Source organism: Eubalaena glacialis, chromosome 5, assembly GCF_028564815.1.
Source record: "Eubalaena glacialis isolate mEubGla1 chromosome 5, mEubGla1.1.hap2.+ XY, whole genome shotgun sequence".
NCBI lineage: Eukaryota > Metazoa > Chordata > Mammalia > Artiodactyla > Balaenidae > Eubalaena > Eubalaena glacialis.
The window spans coordinates 74232153-74260110 of NC_083720.1; the positions used below are offsets into that span (position 1 = coordinate 74232153).

A 27958-nucleotide genomic window follows, 5' to 3' on the forward strand; every position below is an offset into this window, starting at 1 on the left:
TCTTCTTCATGTCCCTTAACCTCTTTCATGTTCTCTACCTTTGTTTTTAAGCTGCCCCTTGTACTAATTCTCCATTAAGTTTTGTCTAATCTGCTTTTTATCTTGTCCATTGAGTTTCTAATTTTAATTGTTATAATTATTATATAATTTTATTTCTAGAAGTCTATTTAATTTCTTTACAAATTTTCTTGCCCATTAACTTAATCTCATATTTCTTAGTTATCCCATTGAATATCCTCTTTTATTTTTCTAAACATGTTAAACATGCTTATTTTACATTCGATTCTAAAATTTTTAATATCTGAAGTATTTTGGGTTTGATTCAGCAGGGTGTTTTTGCTGTGGTTCCTGCTCATGGAGACTTGCTTTCTTGTATATTATTTCTTGTATATATTTGTGATTTATTTTTATTTTAGTTCATGGTTCTTGGAACATTTTTAGGGAAGCTTCTTTGAAACCTGAGTTTAAAGTATGGGTTATATATGCATGTCACACATGAAAATAAACCCAGGAACTAGACATTGCCCCTTTGCATAAAATCTTGGCCAGTAAGTTCAATATTTTCATAGTTATTTTTTTAAAAAAGAAACTTAGTTTCTTCTAAACAATTATTTCTGGTTTCTGTTTAGTTTTGTGGCTGCTTGTTGGTGTGGGGTTGTTGGGATTAGGACTACGGCATAAAACCTATGAGAAGAAATTGGGAAGAGGGGTAAGTCATTAAAAGTTTTTATGTAGAATTTTATATGATATACGGCCTACAGAGCACAGAAAGGAGTTCTGACTTTATTTTTCTTGCAGTGGAAGCCACCAGAATATTTCAAGCAGGAGTATGAAGAAACATGATATGTATTAACTTGGCTGCTCTGTGAAGAATGGACTGTAGAGTAGAAGCAGGGAGATAAGTTATGAGGCTTTTTCAGTTGTCCAGGAGAGAGACCCTGGAAGTTTGGATGGGGGCTGTGGCCCTGGAGTTGGAGAGGAGTGGATAGACTTAGAATATATTTTGAAAGTAAAGCTGATAGGAGTTGCTGATGGATTAGATGACACTGATTGAGAAGAAGGAAAGAATCAAGGATGACTTCTATGTTTTGGCTTGAGCAACTGGGTGGAGGGTGGTGGCATTTACTGACGTGGGAATAACAGGTTTTGGAGTGATGAGAGCCAGAGTTAATCATAGGTATGTAGTTACATGAAAAGGTATAACCTGATGAATATAATCATGCATCTCGAAGTCTCTCTTGATGGTTCTGTTCTCTTTATAGGACATTCGGTAAACTGAGTAATATCTCTTGCATAGAGATGAGATTCACACCTCACTGCTGTAGCACAATGAGCTGTTTAGGTTAAGTGGTGGCCCTCCTATGCAAAGAGGTGGTGCTTACCCTTCTCTCAGCTTGAACTTGTATGTTCCACTTTGAGTTGTTTTTTTCAGTTGTGGTGATAGAGTTGGTCTAATCTGGCCATACTTTTTCACGGGATCCCTATTGTTGATCGGTTGGTATTAGTTTGAAATAGATGGTTAGGGTTGGGCACTGCATTCTCTGACTGGGCCCATGGGCTCAAAAGAGGACTCTACAGAGGGTGCTGTGTTCCTGAACCTTGCCCTTGCCAGCTCAGTGGGGAGCAACACCGTGTATAACTCAGAGTTGGCAGACCACTCTGTAAATATGGTAAAGGACTCTGTGTATCCCTCTGTGGTCTCATTCTGTAACATAAGGGTAACCCCTTCCTGCATATGCTTGTTATCATATTCATGCATTTCTTTATATTGTTACTACACATGACATACCTCTATACAATATTGTATTTTTCCATGTTTTTAACTTTATCTAAATAACATCTGACATATATATTTTGCAACTTAATTTTTTATTTAAAATAATCCTGGTGAGATTCATCCATATGGAAATATGTAGCCCTAATTCATTTATTAGGGCTGTGTAGTATTCCATTTTATGTATGATCATTTTTTTATTCATTTTCCTATTTTTCCTATTGAAACAACAGCCAGGTTGTTTCTAATTTTTTGCTATTATAAACAATGCTTATCAGAAATATCACTTTCCAAACATTCTTCCTAACTTCCAAGCCTAAGCTAGAAATTCACAGATTATAAAATACCTACTAGCAAATATCTCCGTATTATTATGCATTAGCTGTGGGCAGATGCCTAAAAAATATCCTTTGCTGAAATATGAATTTTGGTGGAGAGAGGTGGAGAAGAGTGGATCACTGAACCTGCCATTGTTCATTCATCCTAAATTATCATTAAAACAATTCCTCGGGCACCAGCCACAGAGGTCTCTGCCGCCATCTGGCCTTTCAGGTTTGGCTTTGACAATGAAGGACGGTCTAATTTAGAAAGATCAGCTCAACTGCTCAGTCAAACAGGTAAGTCTTACTGAAATTATTTCCAGGTTTTGAGGAACTCCTGCTATTACGTTTATTTTGAGCAAGATCATAAGTAATAGGAGGAGGGTTTGCTGGGTCATAAACTAATCTCTTAAAAAGGCTTTACTTTGGTGGGTGGCTACAGAAGGATTAAGCTTCTGTAACCACGTCTGTGTTTGCTTGAGAGCAATTAATTCAGTTGAATCTGAACAAAGTCTCATACTGGGTATCTGCAGGAGAATCTTGTCATGCCTTTGCTCTTGGAAATGCCCCTGCTGGTGGCTCCTGTCATTTGGGAACCCACTGTTGGGGACCAGAAAACTGTCAGATTAAAAGGCAGAATGGGTTGGAGTGATGCTCATTTGCAAATCAAATTGCTTTCAAGAGCCTGAGGGCCAATTTTATTTGTTTCCATGCCCTGGGGTACTCATCTTTGGATGAAGCATCCTTTAAAATATGTGGGTGTTTGGTTCTTAGATCAACAACATGGAGAATGGAGCAAGAGACTTAAAGGGCTAAACTGTTCTAGTTATTCCTAATGATAAGCATGTCTCCTGAGAAATAGCTGAGGGTCTGTATGATTCTAATGCCATTAAGGAATTTCTCTGGCCCTTAGTCCTTTAGTCCTGATTACAGGCCTCTGGGGCACATCTGACCAGGGTATCTGAATAAACTTACTTCTGTGTCAATACAATAGAGGTGTTCACCCAGGAATAAAACACTACTGTATACTCTATTGTTTCTGAACATAAATTGGATATTTGAGAAAGGTATTAAGCTTATTTGAAATTTGGGGAACGATGTTAATATTTGAAAATTTAGAAAAGTTATGTTTTTATCCTTTCCTACATTTCCTCAAGGTGTCCCATGTTTTAATTGCGTTCTAAATATGGTAAAAAAATTTTTACAGCTCAGATTTGAACCAGTTCACTTTAGTAACTCATTAGGAATTACTTTGGTTTTCAATTTACGAGTAAAGGCAGGGGATTAAAGAATCAAGTTTTGCTAATTGTTTTTACATTGCTGTGGTTAATCACCATGTGCATTTTTTTTTTTTTCTGAACAGGTGAAGATTTCATAACAATTTTGGAGAGCGACGCTTCTAAGCCCTATATTGGGAACAATGACCTGACCATGTGGTTAGGGGAGAAGCTGGGTTTCTATACCGACTTTGGTCCAAGCGCAAGGGATCACACTTGGGGGTGAGTGTCCCTTCGGAATTAATCCCAAACATATCCCTGAAAGACTAGGCAGCATGGGCTTGGAGTGGAAAGTTGATATTGTTATACCTTAGTCCTATGAATATGTCCCAGTGATGCTTCTTGGAGGATGAGGAGGTGCTGAAGATATGCATATTCCATCCTGTTTTAATGGTTTCCCTTTCGCTGGATACTTTCAGTTCTTCACTCTTATAAAAACCATTTAGTGTAGGAGCTGGAGTTACAGCACTAAACCTGTCTGTCCTGGACGCTGTCCTCATGGAGCTTACATTATAGTGTGAAGAGATGGAAAATAATCATGGACACACAGAAATAAATAATTTGAGATAATGGCAAGTGCTGTATGGAAAAGGAGAGCGGCTGGGTGGGCAGGGCAGCGGGGGATGCTGCTGTAGGTAGCGTGGTCAGGAAGGTCTCTCTGCCGACCCCATGATGAGGAGGACCCAGGACCCGCTGTGGGAGGAGCCAGTGTAAAGACTTGAGTCCGGTCAGTCTTGGTATGCCGGAGCACAGGGTTTGAGGGGGAGCTAGTAAGAAAGGAGGTCAAAGGTGGGCCCCTGATCTTACAGGGTCCCATAAGCCATGCTTAGCACTGATTTAATTCAGTTTTTTTTAAAAAAATAAATTTATTTATTTAATTTTATTTATTTTTGGTTGTGTTGGGTCTTTGTTGCTGCGCGCGGGCTTTTCTCTAGTTGAGGCGAGCGGGGGCTACTCTTCGTTGTGGTGTGCGGGCTTCTCATTGCGGTGGCTTCTCTTGTTGCAGAGCACGGGCTCTAGGCGCACGGGCTCTAGTTGTGGCTCATGGACTCTAGAGCGCAGGCTCAGTAGTTGTGGCGCACGGGCTTAGTTGCTTCGCGGCAAGTGGGATCTTCCCGGACCAGGGCTCGAACCCGTGTCTCCTGCATTGGCAGATGGATTCTTAACCACTGCGCCACCACGGAAGCCCTTTAATTCAGTTTCGATAGGAAACCACTGGAGGATTGTAAACACGGGAGCAATCTGATCTGATTTACATTTTTGAAAGATCATTCCGGCTGTTCCTAGAAAAACAGATTGTCAGGGGGCAGGCGTGGGAGCAGGGAGACAGGTGATGAGGTGGAGGCATTAGCACAGGTGAGAAATGACAGTGGGAGCCGTGGAGATGGAGAGAAGGGGGCAAACTCAGGAGCTATTTTGGAGCAGGGCTGACAGGACTTCCTGATGGTTTAGATGTCAGAGCTGGAAGTGACAAGGATACACCAGGGTGTTTTACCTGAGTCCCTGATAGGAGATGATGCCATTTAATGGGACAGGAATGACCAGGTGAGCATCAGGATTGTGCTAAATTGAAGATGCCCCTGGACGGTCAGGTGACGTCCATAGGTGCTTGTGTGCAGCCTGGAGGGCCGAGTGGGACAGCACAGGCTGGCCATGTGCATTCAGGGATCATCACTGTAGGCGTGGTTCTGTCAGAGGAACTTCAGGAGGCCAGACAGTGTGCTCAGCCTGAGGTCTGAGCTCTGATCATCCTTTCCACATGTAGTTCTTTGACTTAGAGTGAGGCAGAGCGGGTTTTCCTATCTTTATTGGACCATTTGTAATTTCTAATTTTATAAATTGTTGCTCTGTGTCCTGGCTGGCAAGGTCGTACATTCTCAAATGCATTGATTAATATTAGAATTGTTTATGCAGATAAGTTGCCAGAGTGACAGTGCTAGTAAAATGGAGCTTGTGTATCCTAATTCTGCCTTTTTCGTGTTTCCATAGCACTTATTAAACAGAGTTGATAGTGTTGTGCTTGGTGACACAGTGAGACGTGCTGAATAGCCCAGATGCAGTGAACAGTCCGGCAGACTGCCCCATACCTCTCCGCCACATTATTGCTCTCAGTGCCCCTCAGTGGGATGCTTGAAGTGTGCGCATCCCTCTTGAACACATATTCTTAGTCCTGTTTGCATGATATGGTGGGACCAGTAGTGACGCACGTGTTTCTTTCCATTCGAGTACAGGATTATGGTTTTGTCAAGATACCGGATTGTGAAATCAGAGCATCGCCTTCTTCCGTCACCAGAGGGCGAGATTGCACCAGCCATCACTCTGACTGTTAACATTTCCGACAAACTGGTGGATTTTGTTGTGACCCACTTTGGGAATCACGAGTGGGTTTCTTTGGTCTTTCTCGAAGTACACAAATGCCAAGACATATTATTAACACATGACTTTGACTTCCATGCATTGACCTTTCTTACTTTCTTCTTCCTTTTTTTTTTTTTCCAAAGTGTTTTTCTCTGTGTTGCTGGTTTTAAAAATCAGGCATAGAGGGAGTTCCCTGGTGGCCTAGTGGTTAGGACTCTGGGCTTTCACTGCCAGGGCCTGGGTTCAATCCCTGGTCCAGGAACTGAGATCCTGCAAGCCCCGCCCCCCCCAACAAAAAAAAAGAAAAAGGAAAAAAAATCAGGCATAGAAACCTTTGAGATGCAGGCAGTCCTTAACGATGGTACAAGGCAGCATGATGGCCACGTTAGCCAGCAATTACTGAGCAGGTGCTGTGCTAAGTGCATTATTGTATTTAATCTTCATTTTGATAACGTCAGTACTATTATAGCCCCATTTTACAGATACATAAACTAGACTGAAGGTTAGAAGACTTGTCCAAGCCGGGTCACACAGCTAGGAATTAAGTAGACCCAACTCAGAGCCTGCAAGTGCTTGAAACCGCATGGTAAACCAGACTACGGAAAGATGAAATTCCCTTTTCCTACAGGATTACTCCAGTTGGAAGTACTGTTGGAATTTGAGGGTACTAAATAACATTTCCTTTTCCCTCAAGTTTTCAGTCAACTGAGAGGCAGGCAGAGGAATCTGGCAGGAAGATCAAAATATCTCTTTTGATTCTGATAAACATATTTGGACAACATGGCTTAAGTGTGTCCACATGGACCTGCTAATACATTCCTCCAACAATACATGATGCTGGCTCCCCCAAAGCAGCTGACCTACCTGGCAGGGGCAGAGTCTGCCCTGTCAAACTCTCCCCTTAGTGGAGAAGATAACGCAAGGAAACACCCTTTCTGCAAACCGGCAGGTTCCAGGGAGAAGAGTGAGGAGGTGTTTGAGACAAGCATGCCCAGTTCATTCTTACAAGCTTAATTAATTAGAAAAATCCTCCCAAGAAGTAAAGGGTGAGAGGGAGAGAGGCCAGAGATGATTTTCTAAGTCGGTTCCCCTCCAAGGAGACATGAAGAATGGGGAATGAATTTTATCCCCAAAGAATAACATTCACAACCAGTGACTTAGTACTGCATAAATCACGAATAACGCCAGCAATATGTTGTTAAAGCAAAGATAAAAGTCTATAATTTATACTCTACCATACTAAACATTCTCTAATAGTAATTGAAAACACAAATGCGAAGTGCTTAGCGCTATAAAATACAGCATGTGGGCCCTGTCCCCATTAATGACACAAGAGGCCACAGAGCTTTACAGTGACATATAGAACATTAGAAAAACAACAAACAAAATACGGGTAGCAGACATATTCGTTTTGTTTAGGTGAAACTTACAGTATGACAGAACCCAACATTGTTGTACTGTAAGTTTCACGTAAGCAAAATGAGTATGCCTGCTACCCATATTTTCCTATTACTTCCCTTTTTCTCACAGTATTACATGGATCTGTGAAAGCGTACTTGACTATTTTCTGAAATAAGTCAGAGCATAAGGAGTAGAAACCAACCATTCAAATGTAATTAATGTGAACTGTTTGCTAATCGGACTCTTGCTGGTCTTCTTAGAAGTGGGAAGGGTGTTTGGAGGACGGATGGTATAGACAGTCCACATCTCTGTAAAAAGATGTTTGAAGAAACGCCTTCTGTTTCTCCCAGCAATTTTCAGGTTGCAAGTATAGGCATTCAGAAATCATTCTGCTGAGCTTAAATTGCACTTGAATTGGGTTTATCTTTTAAAAAATAGGCACTTTTATGTTTAAAGGTTGCAAGTCTCAACCTAAGAAACAGTTGAGTATACTCCATCCTGTTTTCCTTTGCTTTTTTCCCCCTGCCCCCTTTAACTCTCTCTGACCTCTGAAATGTGAAGAATAGACTTGTGAAGGAAGAGAAGACTAAAAGATAGCCCTCAAATTGTTTGGAAAAGAGGAGGGAAGGATTACCTTTTCTAACTTTCTATTAACCACATATTTAAAGCCCTGTAACTAACAACATACCCTTTGCTTGCTACCTTGCTCACTTGATTTAATAATAATGATGCCAACCACAGCAGTAATGAAAATAGCTAGCACCTGTCGAGGAGATGTGACTGTAAGGGAAGGGAAGGGAAGCAGTATAGTTTAATGGCTAAGAGCATGAAACTCCAGAACCTGGAATCAGACAATCTGGTTTGAATCCTAAGTCAAGGTGTATCCTTCACCAAATTATTTAACTATCTTGAGCCTCAGTTTTCCCATCTGTAAATCAGGAGCGATAATCCTACTTATAGGATTCTTGAGGGAATTAAATAAGATATATTATCTCATGCAAAGTATGTGACTAGAGTAACTGCTCAATTAATACTGGCCATTATTATTAAAGCAAATCAGACACCTCTAAGTGTGAAGCACATTGGGCAGCTTTAAAAAAAGTCATTCATCAAACTCGAATCAAGCATCTATTGTGTCCCAAGCACAGTGCCAGGTGCAGCCTTTTCCCTTAGAGCCTTAGCTCTTGTCTCACTCTTTAGAAGCCCTGTCCACTCCCAACAAGTGACATGAGAAAGTTCATGTTTCAAATAACTTGTGAAGCCATCACTACATATTTTTGCTTACCTTTGTTTTTATAATACTAGATAAAAAATTCTTACTCTGAAAAAGTATTTAGTGATTTCATTTTCTAGTGATTATGGCATATAAACATGAAATCATATTAGGAATGAATTACAGAATGCTTGTACATGTTATTAGCTGATTCAACGGGATTTCTAAAATTACTGACGACACAAATATCTCTTTACAACCAATAAACAGAAAATAGCAGCATTCCTTAGAAGTTACTTAGGTATACACCGTAACTAAAATTGGTATTATTTTAGGTAATTAACTGAGCCACCAGTTAATCACTGTGTTTGTTTCTTATAACATGCATAAATGTACAAAGGAGAAAGAGCACAGAACCTGTAGTCTGTACTTATAGTTTTGGTTCTGTTGTAAGATAAACTCCGTGAGCTCCAGTTCCCTTGTCTCTGAAAATCAGATAAAATTATTTTTTCTAGCCCACATCATAGGGTTATTGGGCTGATCAAATATCAACAGATAAGAAAACATAAAACATGTGTTCAATCTCTCTCTTTCTCCCTCTCTCCTAATTCCTCCCCCTCCTTTCTTTATACCCATACATACATATATGTTTTATTTTTATTATTATCACTGGATAAAATTTATCTCCTGAGAAAATGTAAAGCCAAATTCACAGATTATTTTCCAATAATATATTGCTAAAACATATTTGAATGAAAGCTCTATCTGTGGTGCAGTGACTTTGGCATTCTCTAGATTGGATTTGAATCCCAGTTGTGTGTCAGAAGGAATAGAATTCACTGCAGACTTAATGAAGGGACTACTTACCACGATGTTGGAAGGGTCAGAGGAACAGATAAGAGATACTAAGGTACTCAGACACTAGTAACGGTGGGGAATCAGTACCATCCTTAGGGCTGAAGGGACAGGTAGAGGGAACAGTGTTCCCAGAGCCCCGTTTGATCTGGAACCAGAAGAGGGGCCACCAGGCATGAGGAATGCAGCTCGAAGAAATACTCCAGAGGATTAACCAAGATGGCGGAGTAGAAGGACGTGCTCTCACTCCCTCTTGCGAGAGCACCAGAATCACAACTGGCTGCTGGACAATCATCGACAGGAAGACACTGGACTTCACCAAGGAGGATACCCCACGTCCAAGGACAGAGGAGAAGCAACAGTGAGACGGTAGGAGGGGCGCAATCAGAGTAAAATCAAATCCCATAACTGCTGGGTGGGTGACTCACAGACTGGCGAGCACTTATACCACAGAAGTCCACCCACTGGAGTGAACGTTCTGAGCCCCACGTCAGGCTTCTCAACCTGGGGGTCCGGCAACGGGAGGAGGAATTCATAGAGAATCAGACTTTGAAGCCTAGTGGGAATTGATTGCAGGACTTCGACAGGACTGGGGGAAACAGAGACCCCACTCTTGGAGGGCGCACACAAAATAGTGTGTGCATCGGGACCCAGGGGAAGGAGCAGTGACCCTGGGGGAGACGGAACCAGACATAACTGCTGGTGTTGGGGGGTCTCCTGCAGAGGCGGGGGCTGGCTCTGTTTCACCGTGGGGACAAGGACACTGGCAGCGGAGGTTCTGGGAAGTACTCCTTGGCGTGAGCCCTCCCAGAGTCTGCCATTAGCCCCACCAAAGAGCCCGGGTAGGCTCCAGTGTTGGGTTGCCTCAGGCAAAACAACCAACAGGGAGGGAACCCAGCCCCACCCAGCAACAGTCAAGTGGATTAAAGTTTTACGGAGCTCTGACCGCCACAGCAACAGTCAGCTCTACCCACCTCCAGAGCCTCCCATCAAGCCTCTTAGATAGCCTCAACCACCAGAGGGCAGACAGCAGAAGCAAGAAAAACTACAGTCCTGCAGCCTGTGGAACAGAAACCACATTTACAGAAAGATAGACAAGACGAAAAGGCAGAGGGCTATATACCAGATGAAGGAACAAGAAAAAACCCCAGAAAAACAACTAAATGAAGTGGAGATAGGCAACCTTCCAGAAAAAGAATTCAGAATAATGATAGTGAAGATGATCCAGGACCTTGGAATAAGAATGGAGGCAAAGATTGAGAAGATGCAAGAAATGATTAACAAAGACCTAGAAGAATTAAAGAACAAACAAACAGAGATGACCAATACAATAACTGAAATGAAAACTACACTAGAAGGAATCAATAGTAGAATAACTGAGGCAGAGGAACGGATGAGTGACCTGGAAGACAGAATGGTGGAATTCACTGCTGCGGAACAGACTAAAGAAAAAAGAATGAAAAGAAATGAAGACAGCCTAAGAGACCTCTGGGACAACATTAAACGCAACAACATTCGCATTATAGGGGTCCCAGAAGGAGAAGAGAGAGCGAAAGAACCAGAGAAAATATTTGAAGAGATTATAGTCGAAAACTTCCCTAACATGGGAAAGGAAATAGCCACCCAAGTCCAGGAAGCGCAGAGAGTCCCATACAGGATAAACCCAAGGAGAAGCACGCTGAGACACATAGTAATCAAAGTGGCAAAAATTAAAGACAAAGAAAAATTATTGAAAGCAGCAAGGGAAAAACGACAAATAACATACAAGGGAACTCCCATAAGGTTAACAGCTGATTTCTCAGCAGAAACTCTACAAGCCAGAAGGGAGTGGCATGATATACTTAAAGTGATGAAAGGGAAGAACCTACAACCAAGATTACTCTACCCGGCAAGGATCTCATTTAGATTTGATGGAGAAATCAAAAGTTTACAGACAAGCAAAAGCTAAGAGAATTCAGCACCACCAAACCAGCTCTACAACAAATGTTAAAGGAACTTCTCTAAGTGGGAAACACAAGAGAAGAAAAGGACCTACAGAAACAAACCCAAAACAATTAAGAAAATGGTAATAGGAACATACATATCGATAATTACCTTAAACGTGAATGGATTAAATGCTCCAGCCAAAAGACACAGGCTTGCTGAATGGATACAAAAACAAGACCCATATATATGCTGTCTACAAGAGACCCACTTTAGACCTAGGGACACATACAGACTGAAAGTGAGGGGATGGAAAAAGATATTCCATGCAAATGGAAATCAAAAGAAAGCTGGAGTAGCTATACTCATATCAGATAAAATAGACTTTAAAATAAAGAATGTTACAAGAGACAAGGAAGGACACTACATAATGATCAAGGGATCAATCCAAGAAGAAGAGATAACAATTATAAATATATGTGCACCCAACATAGGAGCACCTCATTACATAAGGCAACTGCTAACAGCTATAAAAGAGGAAATTGACAGTAACACAATAATAGTGGGGGACTTTAACACCTCACTTACACCAATGGACAGATCATCCAAAATGAAAATAAATAAGGAAACAGAAGCTTTAAATGACACAATAGACCAGATAGATTTAATTGATATTTATAGGACATTCCATCCAAAAACAGCAGATTACACGTTCTTCTCAAGTGCGCACGGAACATTCTCCAGGATAGATCACATCTTGGGTCACAAATCAAGCCTCAGTAAATTGAAGAAAATTGAAATCATATCAAGCATCTTTTCTGACCACAACGCTATGAGATTAGAAATGAATTACAGGGGAAAAAACGTAAAAAGCACAAACACATGGAGGCTAAACAATACGTTACTAAATAACCAAGAGATCACTGAAGAAATCAAAGAGGAAATCAAAAAATACCTAGAGACAAATGACAATGAAAACACGACAACCCAAAACCTATGGGATGCCCCAAAAGCAGTTCTAAGAGGGAAGTTTATAGCTATACAAGCCTACCTAAAGAAACAAGAAAAATCTCAAGTAAACAATCTAACCTTACACCTAAAGAAACTAGAGAAAGAAGAACAAACAAAACCCAAAGTTAGCAGAAGGAAAGAAATCACAAAGATCAGAGCGGAAATAAATGAAATAGAAACAAAGAAAACAATAGCAAAGATCAATAAAACTAAAAGCTGGTTCTTTGAGAAGATAAACAAAATTGATAAGCCATTAGCCAGACTCATCAAGAAAAAGAGGGAGAGGACTCAAATCAATAAAATCAGAAATGAAAAAGGAGAAGTTACAACAGACACCGCAGAAATACAAAGCATCCTAAGAGACTACTACAAGCAACTTTATGCCAATAAAATGGACAACCTGGAAGAAATGGACAAATTCTTAGAAAGGTATAACCTTCCAAGACTGAACCAGGAAGAAGCAGAAAATATGAACAGACCAATCACAAGTAATGAAATTGAAACTGTGATTAAAAATCTTCCAACAAACAAAAGTCCAGGACCAGATGGCTTCACAGGTGAATTCTATCAAACATTTAGAGAAGAGCTAACACCTATCCTTCTCAAACTCTTCCAAAAAATTGCAGAGGAAGGAACACTCCCAAACTCATTCTATGAGGCCACCATCACCCTGATACCAAAACCAGACAAAGACACTACAAAAAAAGAAAATTACAGACCAATATCACTGATGAATATAGATGCAAAAATCCTCAACAAAATACTAGCAAACAGAATCCAACAACACATTAAAAGGATCATACACCACGATCAAGTGGGATTTATCCCAGGGATGCAAGGATTCTTCAATATACGCAAATCAATCAATGTGATACACCATATTAACAAATTGAAGAATAAAAACCATATGATCATCTCAATAGATGCAGAAAAAGCTTTTGACAAAATTCAACACCCATTTATGATAAAAACTCTCCAGAAAGTGGGCATAGAGGGAACCTACCTCAACATAATAAAGGCCATATATGACAAACCCACAGCAAACATCATTCTCAATGGTGAAAAACTGAAAGCATTTCCTTTAAGATCAGGAACGAGACAAGGATGTCCACTGTCACCACTATTATTCAACATAGTTCTGGAAGTCCTAGCCACGGCAATCAGAGAAGAAAAAGAAATAAAAGGAATACAAATTGGAAAAGAAGAAGTAAAACTGTCACTGTTTGCAGATGACATGATACTATACATAGAGAATCCTAAAACTGCCACCAGAAAACTGCTAGAGCTAATTAATGAATATGGTAAAGTTGCAGGATACAAAATTAATGCACAGAAATCTCTTGCATTCCTATACACTAATGATGAAAAATCTGAAAGAGAAATTATGGAAACACTCCCATTTACCATTGCAACAAAAAGAATAAAATACCTAGGAATAAACCTACCTAGGGAGACAAAAGACCTGTATGCAGAAAACTATAAGACACTGATGAAAGAAATTAAAGATGATACCAACAGATGGAGAGATATACCATGTTCTTGGATTGGAAGAATCAACATTGTGAAAATGACTATACTACCCAAAGCAATCTACAGATTCAATGCAATCCCTATCAAATTACCAATGGCATTTTTTACGGAGCTAGAACAAATCATCTTAAAATTTGTATGGAGACACAAAAGACCCCGAATAGCCAAAGCAGTCTTGAGGGAACAAAACGGAGCTGGAGGAATCAGACTCCCTGACTTCAGACTATACTACAAAGCTACAGTAATCAAGACAATATGGTACTGGCACAAAAACAGAAACATAGATCAATGGAACAAGATAGAAAGCCCAGAGATAAACCCACGCACCTATGGTCAACTGATCTATGACAAAGGAGGCAAAGATATACAATGGAGAAAAGACAGTCTCTTCAATAAGTGGTGCTGGGAAAACTGGACAGCTACATGTAAAAGAATGAAATTAGAATACTCCCTAACACCATACACAAAAATAAACTCAAAATGGATTCGAGACCTAAATGTAAGACTGGACATTATAAAACTCTTAGAGGAAAACATAGGAAGAACACTCTTTGACATAAATCACAGCAAGATCTTTTTTGATCCACCTCCTAGAGTAATGGAAATAAAAACAAAAATAAACAAATGGGACCTAATGAAACTTCAAAGCTTTTGCACAGCAAAGGAAACCATAAACAAGACGAAAAGACAACCCTCAGAATGGGAGAAAATATTTGCAAACGAATCAACGGACAAAGGATTAATCTCCAAAATATATAAACAGCTCATTCAGCTCAATATTAAAGAAACAAACACCCCAATCCAAAAATGGGCAGAAGACCTAAATAGACATTTCTCCAAAGAAGACATACAGACGGCCACGAAGCACATGAAAAGATGCTCAACATCACTAATTATTAGAGAAATGCAAATCAAAACTACAATGAGGTATCACCTCACACCAGTTAGAATGGGCATCATCAGAAAATCTACAAACAACAAATGCTGGAGAGGGTGTGGAGAAAAGGGAACCCTCTTGCACTGTTGGTGGGAATGTAAATTGATACAGCCACTCTGGAGAACAATATGGAGGTTCCTTAAAAAACTAAAAATAGAATTACCATATGACCCAGCAATCCCACTACTGGGCATATACCCAGAGAAAACCGTAATTCAAAAAGACACATGCACCCGAATGTTCATTGCAGCACTATTTACAACAGCCAGGTCATGGAAGCAACCTAAATGCCCATCAACAGATGAATGGATAAAGAAGATGTGGTACATATATACAATGGAATATTACTCAGCCATAAAAAGGAACGAAATTGAGTCATTTGTTGAGACGTGGATGGATCTAGAGACTGTCATACAGAGTGAAGTAAGTCAGAAAGAGAAAAACAAATATCGTATATTAACGCATGTATGGGGAACCTAGAAAAATGGTACAGATGAGCCGGTTTGCAGGGCAGAAGTTGAGAAACAGATGTAGAGAACAGACATATGGACACCAAGGGGGGAAAACTGTGGTGGGGTGGGGATGGTGGTGTGATTGGGATTGACATGTATACACTGATGTGTAGAAAATTGATGACTAATAAGAACCTGCAGTATAAACAAACAAACAAAACAACTAATACTAAACTTTCATTGGGTTATTTGTATGGAAATATGTTAATATAAATGTTTCAGACATTACATGAAATTTCTAAAAATCTTATATGTTCTTGTATAATGTTATAAGTCATAATCCTAGTTATTACTTTAAAATGTATATCTCACAAATAACTAATTTTCTTGTCAACTGCATTATTATGAACTTTCATCAAATCTTTAACCGTGGTCATGTTTAAGTCTTTTGTCATTTACAGACAGTTCTGGGTGTACTCTGATGCTTTTGTAAATATGTTCCTATAAAAGGGTTTCATCTTCAGGAAATTCATGGAAAAGACTCTGACAAGTACAGGTTTCTGGTACCTGACTGTACTACTGAACTGAATGAATAAGCATTTTCAGAACTCTAATGAAAAACTGATGAGCTCATAAAAGTGCTAACAAAAGATCAAGATGAAAAAAAAATTAATTACATGGGACTGAGTGAACTGATGAAGATGAGTATAATTTTTGTGACTTTCTGTTTGAATTTAAAAAAAGAAAAAATCCCACAAGGACTCAGAGGCAAAGAATATACAAATCAATTTTCACTGCAAAGTAAAGGAGCTGTTACAGTGGAGGATTACTGGACTGAATGTCAATATTATGACATAGTATGAGTGTGTTTCATGTTTGGTAATTGCAATCATTGTTGCTTTTGTTGTGGTCATCCATGTACAATGCTTGGTGTCAGTCTATTTATCTCTTGTAAAAATAAAATACAGTGTGTGTGTGTGTGTGTGTGTGTGTGTGTGGAAAAAAAAAAAAAAAAGAAATACTCCAATTTCTCTCTTTTCCTACCCAAACCTCACTGGAAATTAATAGACAAGGAAGCCCAGGAGATGAAATCTGCAGAGACCAGCCTCCAGGGCATAGAGAAGGGCTGGGAATGGATCTAGGCAAAGATGTTTAGCAAATGGTCATCCTTTTCACTCTTCTGTTTCTTGAGACATCTTTTAATAGTGCTCAGCTGTCTATACGTAAGAATGGATAAGCTTAGTCCTGTCTTCTGATCCTACCTCAATGAGGTTTCTCCAGTCTTCTCAGCTCTTGGTGATCTCCCTCTATCTTCCTTTGTCATTGATTTTTCTTAACAGTCATTTACTTACTCTGTAAGTGCCTGTGTTGGTCTGCTGCCTATTTGCTTTTGGATCCATTCCTGGTTCAGCTCCCTTCCAGCTACAGATTGCAGGAAACCGCATTTCCCAGAGTCTGTTGCCTTCTGGCTTCTGGGTAGGTTTAGCCAATGGGACGCACTAATGCAAGGCTGGAGGGCTGGAGGAGGGGAGGAGACAGAGTACTCCTCATTCTCTCTCTCTTCTTTCTCTGTTGTCTCTGGCAGCAGCTAAGTCTCTTCTGTGGCTCCAACTCCTCCTTCAATGGCCCTGGATCTTTCTGAGTAGCCTCCTCCATAGTACCATTTCCCACCAGTTAGGACTGGCTTGTGGACTCTGGGAATATCACCTCTTCCTGTTGTCCCTCTAGCCCTAGAGGTGGTAGTGGTTTCTCACTGTTACTAAACTCTAGTTGTTTCACTGATTCCTGTTTGGCTTCCTATCACCTAGTAGCTAATCCCTTGTATTAAATTCACTTTGTTTGAAACACCTAGAGTGGTTTCAGTTTTTCTTGCTGGATCATGCAAATATGATGTCCCTATTTTTCCCCAGACAGACTGACTATAAACCCCACAGAGTCTTGATGTACTTGCCTGATTGTCTCAGTTACACACTTACAGTGTTTAGCATGATAAAAGCAGCACACTTAGCCAGTATTTGACCAGGAGAGCCAGGGAGGCTTTCAGAAACTGTTCAGTTGAAGGAGCTGAGTAGGTTAAGAAACCTGGTGTGTTCTGTGAATGTTAGGATTCTCCCTCTTACCGGTACTCCTTGCTTTTTTTTTTTAAACTACTAATCTTTAGCTGTAATACTGATGACCAGGTCTTAGATTATTGTTATAATTTCTTCTGATGAAAAGTTGAGCAATTGCTGTTTTAAGATATTTATATCCACTCGACTCCAAATTATTTGTGGGGAAAGGTCATATTGTTCTTGGTCAAAAGTTTGTCAGCCTGCTCATTTGCAGCACTATAGCTGTCTTGCTCATTTGCATAACATTAAGTCAATGTGTCCTAGTAGGAATTATTCTGGGTTTGTGCAGTGTTTGAAGATATTCTTTGGGAACTTAGTTAGGTACCTAATATTTTTTTAAAAATTGTTTTGCAAATACAGTAAAGAGGTATCTTTTTGCCTTTTTTCAGAGATGACCTCGATAGGAAACTTCAAGCTATTGCTGTTTCAAAACTACTGAAAAATAGCTCTGAGCAAGTGATATTTCTGGGATATATCACTTCAGCACCTGGTTCCAGAGATTATCTACAGCTCATTGAACGTAGCAATGTGAAGGTAACACAATCTTAATAGGATTTCTGATTTCTTAAATAAAGTGTTTCTTCTTCATGTTTTGAAAAACCTAACCCAACATTGTAATATGTATCCTGATTATCTACTGCTGCATGGAAAACTACCAAAAAACATACTGGCTTTAAGTAGCATTCATCTCTTTGCTTATAAATCTGCAATTTGGACAGGACTTAGTGGGCATAGCTCATCTCTGCTCCACACAGCTAGGTGGCTCACCTGGGGACTGGAGGAGCCACTTTGCAGATGACACATAAGTGGCAAGTTGGTGGGGCTGTTGACTAGGAGCTCAGCAGGGGCTTTGGGCTCAGAGTCCTGCTTTCTCTCCATGGGCTGCTTGGGCTTCTTTCCTGCATGATGGCTGGGTTCTAAGAGTGAGTGTCCTGAGAGAACCAGGAAGAAGTTGTATTGCCTTGTATGACCTAGCCTTGTAAGTCATATAATGTGATTTCTGCTGTCATCACAAGCCTGCTCACATTCAAGTGGAAGAAACATAAACCCCATCTCTAGATGAGAGGAGTATCAAAGTCACATTATAAGAATGCCATATGGAAAGTGGATTATTATAGCCATGTTTAGAAAATACAATCTGCCACATTGTACAAGTTAATCATGATGAGAGTAAAAGATAAAATGGCATACAGAGAGGCTGGCTGATCAGGGCCTCACTAAATGACACTGAATTTGTCCTTACCTGTTCAGGTCCCAAACGGTTGAATTTCTCAGTGTATCCAGATATAATCATACTCTGGGAAACTGACAGACAAATCAAATCCTTGAGACATATATACACTAGAAGGTTAAATGCATTAGTTTATAATGAGAAATACAATTATTATATTTAGTTAAGCCCTATGTAGATTTCTTGGTCCTTTACATGTCTTTTTTTTTTTTACCTCATTGTCTTGAGATAATATCTGCAAACAAAAAAACTTATCCATTTTATCAAGTGCTTGGAAAGACAGGTGAGAGAGAGCATTGTATGATGAAGGTATTCTGTATGTGACAGAAAACACAAAACGACAGTGGCTTAAATAAGAGAAGTATAGCTCTTTATGTAAAAGTCTGGGCAGGTGATTCACCACTAGTACGGCACTTTGTGGTATCGGGAGTGTGCTCCTTCTATCTTGTGGCTCCGCATTACAAGGCTTCCACTCCCAAGTTTGCCTCATGGTCCAAGATGGCAGCATCCTTGTTCTAGTTCGCAAGAGGGAGGAAGGGACACAGAGGGGACCAAGAGCATATGCAAGTTATCTCTAAGGTAAATTCCAGGAAACTGACCTCTTCTACCTACATTTCATTGACTGGAATTTAGTCATTGGCCATACCTCACTGTACGGGAAGTTGAGAAATGCAATATTTAATCTTGATACCCTTATACCTAGCTAAAAATCCTACAACTTTGGAAGAGGGGCAAGGCAGATATTAGGGAGATGAGTTAATCTCTGCCCTAGTGGATAAGGCAGAAGTGGAGTCAAGATGGACTCCTAATTTTGGCTTTGGTCAGAGGGTTTATGATGGTGACCCTTATTATTATAGAGAATACATAAGGAAGAAGAGTTTTGCAAAGAAGATGAGTTCAGCTTTAGGCTGAGTTGAGGCATCTGTGGGATATTAGTGGAGCTGTCCATTAGGCAGCTGGACATGTGGATCTGGAACTGAGAAGGGCTGTCAGGACTAGAGATACAGATTAAGGGGTTGCCACCGTCTAGGTGATCATTAAAACCATGGAAGGGGATGATATTGCTTATGGAGTTAGAGAATTGCAAGAGGAAGACCAAAGAAAACTCCTGATAGAGTCACATTTAGTGTGGCTACCATGGGGGTGATGGGTGAGGGAAGAGGAGGGAGATTATCTCAGAAAAGAGATTAAGGAGAAGTCAGAGGAGTAAGAGGAAAATCTGGAGAGTGGAATCACAGGGGTTGCATTAGTTATTTATTAGTGTATCACTGTGTAAGCTACAAACCTTAGTGGCTTAAAAAGAACAATGGTCCAATATCCTCATGACTCTGCGGGTCTACTGAGTGGTTTTCTGTTCTTGCCTGCATTCACTCGTGGAGTCAGCTGGTGGCTGTGGCTGGGGAGGTCTGACATGTCCCCACTCACTGGTCTGGGGCCTTGGTGCTGGCTGTTGGCTGGGCTTCTCTCTCCATGTAGTCTCTCATCACTCACTAGCCTACCTGGTGCCACATTTACCAGCTTTGTGACCTTGAGGCAAGTTATTTAACCTTTCTGGGCCTCAATGTCCACATCTATAAAGAGGGGATAGTAATACCTATTGTATCATAGGGTTGTTCTGAGGATGAAATTAAAGTAATGCCTGAAAAGCCCTAAGCCTTGCATGTAGGAGGCACTTAATAAGTGGTAGCTACATATTTGTATTATGTACGTCTGGCTGTATGTATCAAATCACATTAGATAAATGTGTAAGTATATGGTCTATAAAGTATAGAAGAATACTAGACAAGATGATATTTGGCAAATTTAAGAAAAAATAGATTGTATCCTAATAAGAGAGACAATTTGTGTGTGTGTGTGTGTGTGTGTGTGTAAGAGGAATTTTATTTGATTTTTATTTAATACTCTGTTGGGTTCCACTGTCACAGTCAGAAGCTGTGTCAAGATTGGCAGTGGACAGACACTGTAAAACTCTTAGAGGAAAACGTAGGCAGAACACTCTATGACATAAATCACAGCAAGATCCTTTTTGACCCACCTCCTACAGAAATGGAAATAAAAACAAAAATAAACAAATGGGACCTAATGAAACTCAAAAGCTTTTGCACAGCAAAGGAAACCATAAAAAGGACGAAAAGACAACCCTCAGAATGGGAGAAAATGTTTGGAAACGAAGCAACTGACAAAGGATTAATCTCCAAAATATACAAACAGCTCACACAGCTCAATATCAAAAAAAACAAACAACCCAATCCAAAAATAGGCAGAAGACCTAAATAGACATTTCTCCAACAAACACATGAAAAGATGCTCAACATCACGAATCATTAGAGAAATGCAAATCAAAACTACAATGAGGTATCACCTCACACCAGTCAGAATGGCCATCATTAAAAAATCTACAAACAATAAATGCTGGAGAGAGTGTGGAGAAAAGGGAACCCTCTTGCACTGTTGGTGGGAATGTAAATTGATACAGCCACTATGGAGAACAGTATGGAGGTTCCTTAAAAAACTAAAAATAGAACTACCATACGACCCAGCAATCCCACTACTGGGCATATACCCTGAGAAAACCATAATTCAGAAAGAGTCATGTACCAAAATATTCATTGCAGCTCTGTTTACAATAGCCAGGACATGGAAGCAACCTAGGTGTCCATCATCGGATGAATGGATAAAGAAGATGTGGCACATATATACAATGGAATATTACTCAGCCATAAAAAGAAATGAAATGGAGGTGTTTGTAATGAGGTGGATGGAGTTAGAGTCTGTCATACAGAGTGAAGTAAGTCAGAAAGAGAAAAACAAATACAGTATGCTAACACATATATATGGAATCTAAGGGAAAAAAAAAAAAAAAAAAAAAAGAGGTCATGAAGAACCTAGTGGCAAGATGGGAATAAAGACACAGACCTACTAGAGAATGGACTTGAGGATATGGGGAGGGGGAGGGGTGAGATGTGACAGGGTGAGAGAGTGTCATGGACATATATACACTACCAAATGTAAAATAGATAACTAGTGGGAAGCAGCCGCATAGCACAGGGAGATCAGCTCGGTGCTTTGTGACCACCTAGAGGGGTGGGATAGGGAGGGTGGGAGGGAGGGAGATGCAAGAGGGAAGAGATATGGCAACATATGTATATGTGTAACTGATTCACTTTGTTGTAAAGCAGAAGCTAGCACACCATTGTAAAGCAATTATACTTCAATAAAGATGTTTAAAAAAAAAAAAAAAAAAGAGTCATGTACCACAATGTTCATTGCAGCTCTATTCACAATAGCCAGGACATGGAAGCAACCTAAGTGTCCATCGGCAGATGAATGGATAAAGAAGATGTGGCACATATATACAATGGAATATTACTCAGCCATAAAAAGAAACGAAATTGAGTTACTTGTAGTGAGGTGGATTGACCTAGAGTCTGTCATACAGAGGGAAGTAAGTCAGAAAGAGAAAAACAAATACTGTATGCTAACACATATATATGGAATCTAAAAAAAAAAAAAGGGTTCTGAAGAACCTAGGGTCAGGACAGGAATAAAGACGCAGACGTAGAGAATGGACTTGAGGACACGGGGAGGGGGAAGGGTAAGCTGGGACGAAGTGAGAGAGTGGCATGGACTTATACATACTACCAAATGTAAAATAGATAACTAGTGGGAAGCAGCCGCATAGCACAGGGAGATCAGCTTGGTGCTTTGTGACCACCTAGAGGGGTGGGATAGGGAGGGTGGGAGGGAGACGCAAGAGGGAGGAGATATGGGGATATATGTATATGTATAGCTGATTCACTTTGTTATAAAGCAGAAACTAACACACCATTGTAAAGCAATTATACTCCAATAAAGATGTTAAAAAAAAAAAAGATTTGCAGTGGATTCTCATATAACTTTTTCTATTAGGAACTTTATTAATGCAGAGAGGAGTTTTAATCATAAATGCTTGAGTGAACAGATATTTCTCTTTAAGAAATGAATATTTAAATTCCGTAGTCTTAAAATTTGAGAGCAACTTTTTAAAACCTAATAAAATAAAAAGATAGTAAAACGTATTCATAGTTGATTAACCCCACTATATACAGTTGAATGACTAAATTTTTATCTCTTTCCAAGGCAAACCAGAGCCGTACCTTCAGAATTTATTTGCCTTTTGTCATCATTAAACTTCTTAAATTTAATTTTAAAAATGTATTACAGTTTTTCCATGTATACAAAAGTCATAGTTGATATGTGTGTGATATGTAAGTAATAGTAAAGATTAATTAACAAGCATTCATGTGTCCACCACCAAGCTTAAGAAAAAAAATTCATACATAATAAATTGTGGTGTGTTCTTTGTGATTTAAAAATATTTTTTAAATTAAATTTTAATAGTAAAATTTAGTCAAGATAGTCAAAAGTCAGGTATATTTTTTAAAAGAAGAAAATGAATATTTCTTTAATATAAAAGCTCCATATTTAGAGTTTTGCCAACACATTATAGAAAAAAATGTTTATGTTCTGATTTTCTGATGAAAAGTAATGCTGGTCTCAAGCTTTCAACGTCAAATAGACTCATGATTACTTCTGAAACGTGTGTTGCCAGTGACTCAATTTAACAAACAGACTGAGCTCCTGCCAAATGCCAGTCTTCCTGCCAGGAGCCAGGGAGCCTAGGTGATTGAGTCTTTCTGCTCAGGAAGGGGAGAGCGGAGACATCTAAACAATTAACTGTACAGAGTGGTGTAGCTGGTGCGCATAAAGGACTACATAGGATGACCGATGAGTATGCAGTCAATTCTGCTTGGGATGAGAGACTTGGAAAGCTGTGCAGAGCCAGTACCGTGTTGTGATTGCTGCCTAACTCCCTCTCTAGACCACCTTCATGTTTTACTCCCAGCATCTCATACTGGGGCTAGATGGGCATATGGTAGGTGCTCCAAAAATATCTATAGAACGAATAAATGATTTTGACCTTAAAAAATCAGTAGGAGTCAGGCAGAGAAAATAGCAGGCACAAAAGAAAGGCATATTTATTACTGTAGCTCACACATTTTCTTGGCAATTCAGAATACAGCACCGTTTTTAATGCTTTAAACATTCTCTTCTCTCTTCATTATTAGGATATTGACAGCACAGATCAAGACAGATGGTGTGAATACATTATGTATCGAGGGCTGATCAAGTAAGCATAGGTGTTTGATTGTTGTTTTTTTTCTTTTTCTTTCTTTCTTTTTTTTTTTTTGGATTGTTGTTTTTCTTAATCTACTGTTATTGTGATCTTTTGGGTCTATCCTGGAAGGAAAAACTTTCTGGAAGCAATTAGTTAATTGTGTTACTTTTCATAAACATTGATTTGACGAGTTACCCAGTTTAACATTTTTTTCAATGTATAGCCTAATGATTTAAGAAGGAGTAAATGGTTAAGCGAATTAAGTTTAATTATGCAAAGAGGATACTGTGTGAGTTATTAAGCATGATAATTATGTAACTGTCAGTACATGTTAGGAATGGCACCATTTTTGACTGTATGCCATGGTGGAAACAGCATGGACCGTGGGCTTGAGTTCCAGCTTTGCCAGCTTCTAATCATGTAATCTTGGGTAAGGTAACTACCTTGTTGGAGCCACTACTATATTGTGGTGAGCTCTCAAGGCAGATTATACTTTTAAAAAATATCACCCCATATCATCCCATATCAAAAAGTAAATATTATCCATATATATATAAAAATTTGAAAATACTGTAGCTGAAAGATCTCAAAATTCAAACACGTAACTGTGTAAATCTGTTTTGAAGGCAGTGTTGCTTTAAACAAAGCAAAGAGCAGTTTAATATCAAAAAAGGGACTAATCAGTCAGTCACTTATTCAGCAAGTATTTATTAAATACCTATTACATGATTGGCATTGTTCTAGGCATTGGGGATATAACAGGAACAAAATAAAATCCTTGACTCATGGAGCTTCCACTCCAGTGGAAAGAGACAGAAAGTAAGCACGTAAGGAATAGACTATGCCAGGTGGTGATAAATGTGATGAGAAGGATGAATAAAGCCAGGTAAGAAGGATGGGGAGTGCCGAGGGTGGGCAGGGTCACTGTTCTGATGGGGTGCTGTTCAGGCAGCAGCCCGAATGAGGGGGAGTCCGCCTGCATACATCCTGAGAAGAGCATCCAGGCAGAGGGAAGAGGAAGTGCAAGAGTTTGAGGAGGGCACGCTTGGTATTTTTGGGTAACAGTGAGGAGGCCGGCATGGCTGGAGTAGAGTGAGATGGGAGGTGATGTGAGAGAGGTAAGGAGGGACAGATCTTGTTGACAGTGATGGATTCACAGGCCCCTCCACTTACAGGGTTCTTTAGTGGATGCAACATGCTGGAGACCATCCCTGAAACTCATCTTGAAATTCCGTTAGTACAGAATCTGTTTGGAGCTATTTGACCTGAGGACTCTTAACTACCCTCCTTGGGGCAGTGCTGGGAACTGTGGGACAGTGGGGGCTTCTAGGATGGACCTCTCTGGGCCTTAGTTCCTCCTCCATACAGAGCAGTTCATCACCCGGAGGCATCTTGGCATTGCCTGCCTGAAGAGGGGAGCTGGTGTGGAACTGATCACCTCTTAGGTAACCTTCTGTTCTAAGATCTGTGATCTACATTGATGAAAGAAATGATTGCCTTCTGGAGATGATATAGAATCACAGGGTCAACTTCTCTCCCTTTGGAGATATGGCTTGTTCACTTATGAGTCACAGTCTGGTGAAAGCAAACCAGTAGGTTCTACTGTTCTTTACCCCATTTGCCATTCAACAAGTATTGATGGAGCATAATGTATCTCAGCCACCAGGGGTATAGCAGTGAACATTCAGAGAAGCATCCCTCAACTGGCTGAGGGAAGATAGACAATGATTGGAATGATGGAGTCAATAATTCCATTGTGTCTTATTTTAGGAGGTGATAACTATAGTGAGGAAAACTTGAGCAGGATAAGGAACATCCAGAATATGGAGATGGGATGCAGTTGTAAATAGGGGCTTGGGTAGGTATTAATGAGAAGTTGACATTAGAGCTAAGATTTGAAGGAGTGGCCCATGTGGCTGTCTGGGAGAAGACCTTTCCAGGTAGAGGGACCAGCTAGTGCAAAAGCCCAAAGGCAGGAGGGCTGCTGTTTTTGAAGAAAAGTGATATTCATGGGGCAGGAGTGTGTATATGGAGATGGAGGTAAAGGAGGTAAGTGGGGAGTGTGTGGGCAGCGAGGGAAGGGAGCAGGTCTTGTGGACTCTTATGAAGGACTTTGGATATTACTTAGTAAATTGGTTCCTGGATAATTTCATTGGTTCATATGCTTACTGAGGTGGCCAGGGAGGCCCCTGAGATGCTAAGCTCATTCCGGTTACACTAATAATTCAGAAACTCTAAAGACCCAACACATGCCCATATGGCTGCAGGACAGATAGCTTGACTATTATTTTGGTGTTTCCAAAACATTAAGGTGGGAGGGAGCATGCTAGTTTTGTAAAGTATATGATATCTCAGATTGAAAACACTGCTTCTGTTTAAATTCATATTAAAGTGGTTGCTTTAATGGGGTTATTAGAATTTCTAGAAGACAGTTTATGGTATAGACTGAAAAAGATATATATTCAAGATGTAAAAATTGTTAGTGCCAAGGGACAGGGTTATTTATAGTACCAGTGCCCATAATAGTTAATCACTGGGCTCTGTTTGTACATTTGTGGCCCAAGACCTTCTTTGTCTCTCCTTAGGAGAGTGGGATGGCAAATATATGTGTATATTTAGAAATATTTGGAGATATATATATATACACACATACATATAGTGACTATGACTGTCAGAGATGGTATAATAGTCTGCTTAGGCTGCCATAACAAAATACCATAGACTGGGTGGCTTTAACAACAGAAACTAATTTTCTCATGGTTCTGGAGACAGAGGGAAAGAGCATGCATGCTCTGTGATATCTCTTCTTTAAGGACACTAATCCTATTGGATCAGGGACCCACCCTTATGAACTCATTTAACTTAATTACTTTCTTAGAGGCTCTGTCTCCAAATATGGCTACACTGGGGCAGGGGGGTTAGGGCTACAACATATGAATTTGGGGGGAGGGAACACAGATGTTTAGTCTGTAACAGACAGGAAGGTAATTTTGAAAATACCAAAATTAATGAAGTTAGGACTACTGTTATTCAGTTTCTGTCCACAAAACCAATTCTATAAACTTTACCTTGACCATCTAATTCAATGCCCTCTCTCAGTAGGCACTTAATAAATATTTACTGGACAGAAACGAGAGAGTCCCTGTTTTAGTAGAAGATTTGGATTGTCAGGTTCCTTATCGTCAAGGACTTTTTGAAGGCTGTGTCTATGAAATGGGTTAGAACTTTGATCTTAGAGATTTGGGAAATAAATAACCTAGATTTACTAGAGGCAGTGACATAGAATTACAGGGAACTGCACAGATTTGGGACCTGAGCTTAGACAAATGCATTAACCTGTCAGACAACTCAGACCCACATCTGATGCCATCATAGCTCTTCTTTTACCTGCTCTGGTGGGCAGATTTGCTGCCTCCGCTGGTTCCAGCTCTGGGTTTCTGTCTATTTTGTATGGAGTTACAGGTTTTAAGTGTTCCTCCTACTGCCACCGTGGCCCAAGCCCCCATCGTCTTTTACCTAAATTGTTGCAGTGGCCTCCTAACTGTTCTCTCTGCTTTGACCCTTTCCCTGGAGTCTGCTCTCTACACAGTAGCCACTGCATCTCTGCACAAAACTCCTTGGATTACCATTTCATTCTCAGAAGAAAATCTCAAGTCTGTCAGGAAGGCTTTGCATCATCTGCTGCCCCCACCCCCGTGCAAACTCAGGTTCCCCCTATGCACTCCACTCCAGTCATTGTGGAGTTGGTTCTCAGAAAAGCCAAGCACATTCTACCCCAGGACCTTTGCATTTGCTGTTCCCGTTCCCTAGAACGCCCTTCCTCCAATACCTGTATGGTTTGCTCTCTCACCTCATTCAACTTTTTGCTCAAATGTCACTTTGTCAGAGAGTTATGCTCTGACCATCCACTATAAAATAACAGCCTCTGCCACCTAGCATGCCCTGTCCTCTGTACTCTGCTTGTTCCCCCATAGTACTTGGGTACTGATCACCATACATATATACATATTTAATTTGTTCTCCCCAACTAGGATGAAAGCTCTATGAGGGCAAGACCTTCGTTTTGTTCACTGTTTATCCCCAGTACCTGAACAATGCCTGCATGTAGTAGGGACTGGCTATGTATTTGTTTTTTAAATAAATGAATGACTGAAGCTGACATTTTTTAAGAGGCAAAGTATAAATAAAATAAAATGAATTCTTGGCTGCTCATGGTTCCCCCATTTTTCCATGTGAGCTTCTCGATAACTATCCAAATAGATAACATCTACAAAATGCTTTGAATTTCCTGGAGAACCAAAAGATGTAAGCAAAAACAAGATGTACAATTTTTTCAGACATGAAAATTGTGCAATTTTTCAGTCATTAAAAATATTTTATTTTAGATGTTTCAATATGAATGAAAAT

General features: G+C 39.9%; 1 protein-coding gene across 1 annotated transcript in view; it reads left to right on the top strand.

The window, feature by feature from the left end:
• CWH43 (cell wall biogenesis 43 C-terminal homolog) overlaps positions 1-27958 on the top strand; it is a 59646-nt gene that overhangs the window by 27549 nt on the left and 4139 nt on the right. Inside the window, 6 exon segments of the mRNA XM_061191380.1 lie at positions 630-713; positions 2293-2391; positions 3458-3593; positions 5603-5752; positions 17552-17696; positions 23502-23563. Coding sequence (XP_061047363.1) covers positions 630-713; positions 2293-2391; positions 3458-3593; positions 5603-5752; positions 17552-17696; positions 23502-23563 — 676 coding nt within the window.